This window comes from Physeter macrocephalus, chromosome 4 (assembly GCF_002837175.3).
Source record: "Physeter macrocephalus isolate SW-GA chromosome 4, ASM283717v5, whole genome shotgun sequence".
NCBI lineage: Eukaryota > Metazoa > Chordata > Mammalia > Artiodactyla > Physeteridae > Physeter > Physeter macrocephalus.
In genome coordinates this window covers 113135488-113138498 of record NC_041217.1, presented here as the reverse complement: position 1 = coordinate 113138498, position 3011 = coordinate 113135488, and the positions used below count along the sequence as shown (strand labels likewise).

The 3011-nt window shown below is 32.9% G+C and overlaps 1 protein-coding gene across 1 annotated transcript in view; it reads left to right on the top strand.

Moving 5' to 3' along the window:
* The first annotated feature begins 535 nt into the window (after positions 1 to 535).
* Positions 536 to 3011, top strand: part of LOC112063874 (cytochrome c-like) — a 20549-nt gene continuing 18073 nt past the window's right edge. Inside the window, exons 1-2 of the mRNA XM_024119944.1 lie at positions 536 to 559; positions 1493 to 1582. Of these exons, the coding sequence (XP_023975712.1) occupies positions 536 to 559; positions 1493 to 1582 (114 nt within the window). The remainder of the gene's footprint in view (positions 560 to 1492; positions 1583 to 3011) is intronic.

Sequence of the window (3011 nt, the reverse complement as noted above, 5' to 3'; positions counted from 1 at the left end):
AAAATCATCATGTGATTTCAGAAAAGAGGGGGTACACATGGGGCCACTTTCAGATTATGCACGTTTCATGCAAAACCTCACCACGAAAATCTGAAGAGAATCTCCTTTTACAGACTATGGTAAACCAAAGTTCTACTTCTGGTCCTGCTGGCCATTAAAATGTGGGTGTCACCTAGTGACAATGGGCTTCATTTACCTTATCTGCACATTAGAACTGTATTAGAAGATAATACTTTTTATCTGCAGCATGCTTTACCATCATCAAAGCACTTTCACATACATTATCTCATTTGATCTACACAGCAACTTTGAGCTAAGACAAATAATACTATTCCCATTTTTCAGATAAGGGAACTGAGGCTTAGAGACTAAATACTTTATCCAAATTAGACTTAATTAGTGTTTGAGGCAGATGCTTAGCAAAGCCTTTTAATTCTTGACTTAGTGAGTTTCTGACTATACCCCACTGGCCCCACTTCTGTAAATCTAAGATTCTAAGAACCATGTCCCATCTTGGAGACACTTTACATGGCTTATGCCTGAGAATCTTCAGTGTCTGGTAAGAGCAGAAAAACGCAGCTATTCTTTAAAGTTTTTTCAAAGGTTACAGAAATAAACACAAGTTATTTTTAAAAAGTCTTTATTAATTCAGATACTGGCTGAAAATTGTGATTTTTTAATTTTGATGACAAAAGCATACATTTAAGAAGTTTTCCTCTCACCCATCTTTCTTTATCCCATCGATTGTGGGCTTGCTGGTTCTATGCTTTATGGCATTTCTGGATGAATCTCAGTGATTTGAGATGGCTGCTTCTGAACTGTTGTTTAGTACTTTACTCCACGTCTGCTCTAAGTGTGTACAACGTTAGAAAGGGTTCTTTTCTGAGGACTGACTCTCTAAGCTTCAAGAAAATTTGAAGGGTTTTGTTTTCCAAGAGCTGTCAAGTTTCTTTGAAAGAAGTGAAAGGAATCAACACAGGAAGATGTGAGAGTGATTTTAAAATATTTAAAATATCTCTTTTGTTATCCAGTCTTTTTCAGATTGCAGTTCTGTTGTTAACCCTTCCATAATTGAAAGCCTCTATCTTTGGAATTTTGCTCTGGAATGATATGACCCTTCTTTATTGTGTGTATGTTGAGTGTGTGTGTGAGTTCCTTTCTTTTTCTTTTCTCTTTCTTTCTTTCAGCTTTTTCTCTTTCTTTCTTTCAGCTTTTTCTCTGAATGGTAAAGGTTTATCAGAGACCAAAAACTTCTTATCTTTTCAAAGAATTGAATTTATAGTAAAAGTGGTTTGATCTAAAAATAAAGATGAAGGGGATATAGAAATAAAAGTAACATTGGAAGAATAACGAGAGAAGAAACAGACAGGAGACCAAAATTGTACAGTAGACCATGTTTAAGTGATTTACTTGGGGTTATGTGATTTTAAAAGCAACATATAAATGCATAGCAGAATTTTGGCAGATGAAATTGTGTTGTGTTTACTTTCAGGCACTCAATGATGATAAACAGTTATTTAGTACAAGTAGTATGCCCGATGGTGCAGAGAACACTGAATTAGATACGGTTCCTGCAAAGCAGGTTTGAAATCTAAATACAAATTAGAGAGGCAGGGTATAAAACACTCTGAAAAAGCCTAACATTCTACACATGTAAAAATGTCATCGTGGGTATTCTAAGTGTACTTTCAGACATAATTTGTAAAATTTCTTAACTGCACATATAAATATTTAAATAGAGTCATATTTACCCAAATTTGATACGTGCACAGATGTAAAAATGTGGATCTCAGACATGCAATTTAAGGGTGATACATTTAGCTGCTAAATACAGGTATCCACCTGAAAATTGCTATCTTTTCTGCTCATCTCCTTTACATTTTAAATTCCTTTTGAAATTACAAGTTTGACTAAACGTGCAAACATTTTTTGTTTCTGAATAATGTGTGTCAAGTATATATTTGAGTGAAATTTCCTCTAAATAATTTTTAAATTTTGTGTATCCTCTCTGTAGTTGCTGTTTGCTCACATTATGAAAACATTTTACTTTTTTTAAATTGGCAAAATGAAAAATTGAAGAGCCATGGAGAAAAACAAACCAAATTCTTCATGTGAAAAATTGTTTCACATTGATGTCTTGAAACAAGAAAGATTTCTGTTATTTATTTACCAGAGATGAGTACAGATAATTTCATTGTGCATCGATTTTCTCTAAGGAGGGAGGAAGTGTGGTCAGCTAAAACAAAGCATTGAAATGGGGAATCATCAGCCTTAACTTCTATTCTCATCTTTATCTTCAGAATTTTCTCTGACTCTTAGAAACTCACTTGATTACCGTGATCCCAGTTTTTTCAGTTCTTCCTTTGTTTCTTGTGGTTGTTGCTTTGTTTTTATAATGGACACAATCAGACTTATAGATAAAATTATTTGAGTTCTTTCATTAGAATATTTTAATTGGTCTGGTCTATAAACACAATATACTGATAAAACGGGAGCCAATACAATCATACACCATTCAGGAATATAATCATTCACCATTATAGCCAAACGTTTAGTGAGAGCCTACTGTATGCCAGCCACTGAGCTAGGCACTGCATAAATATATTTGGTCCTTAAATCAAAATATACTTATGAAACTGTCATTCTGTGAAAACATAAACTTCCCAGCAGGCTAATACTGTATGGATTAAGGATAATTTCCATAAAAAGATCACTGTGCATTTTAAATACAAAGAACTCCTTTATTTTTGAAAAATACTTGTTGAACACAAAAATTATCAAATCTCTTGAACTGTTTTTATTCTGTTTTCAAATTACTGTTTTTAAATTTGTGGAGTATCTCCATTGAATACATATATCTGTGCCTTAATACATATATTAATTGGAACTCACAGTAACACTATTTCTTTTTTTTTTTTTGTCCTTCATGTATTTTTTTTTTAACATCTTTATTGGAGTATAATTGCTTTACAATGGTGTGTTAGTTTCTGCTTTATAACAAAGTGAATCAG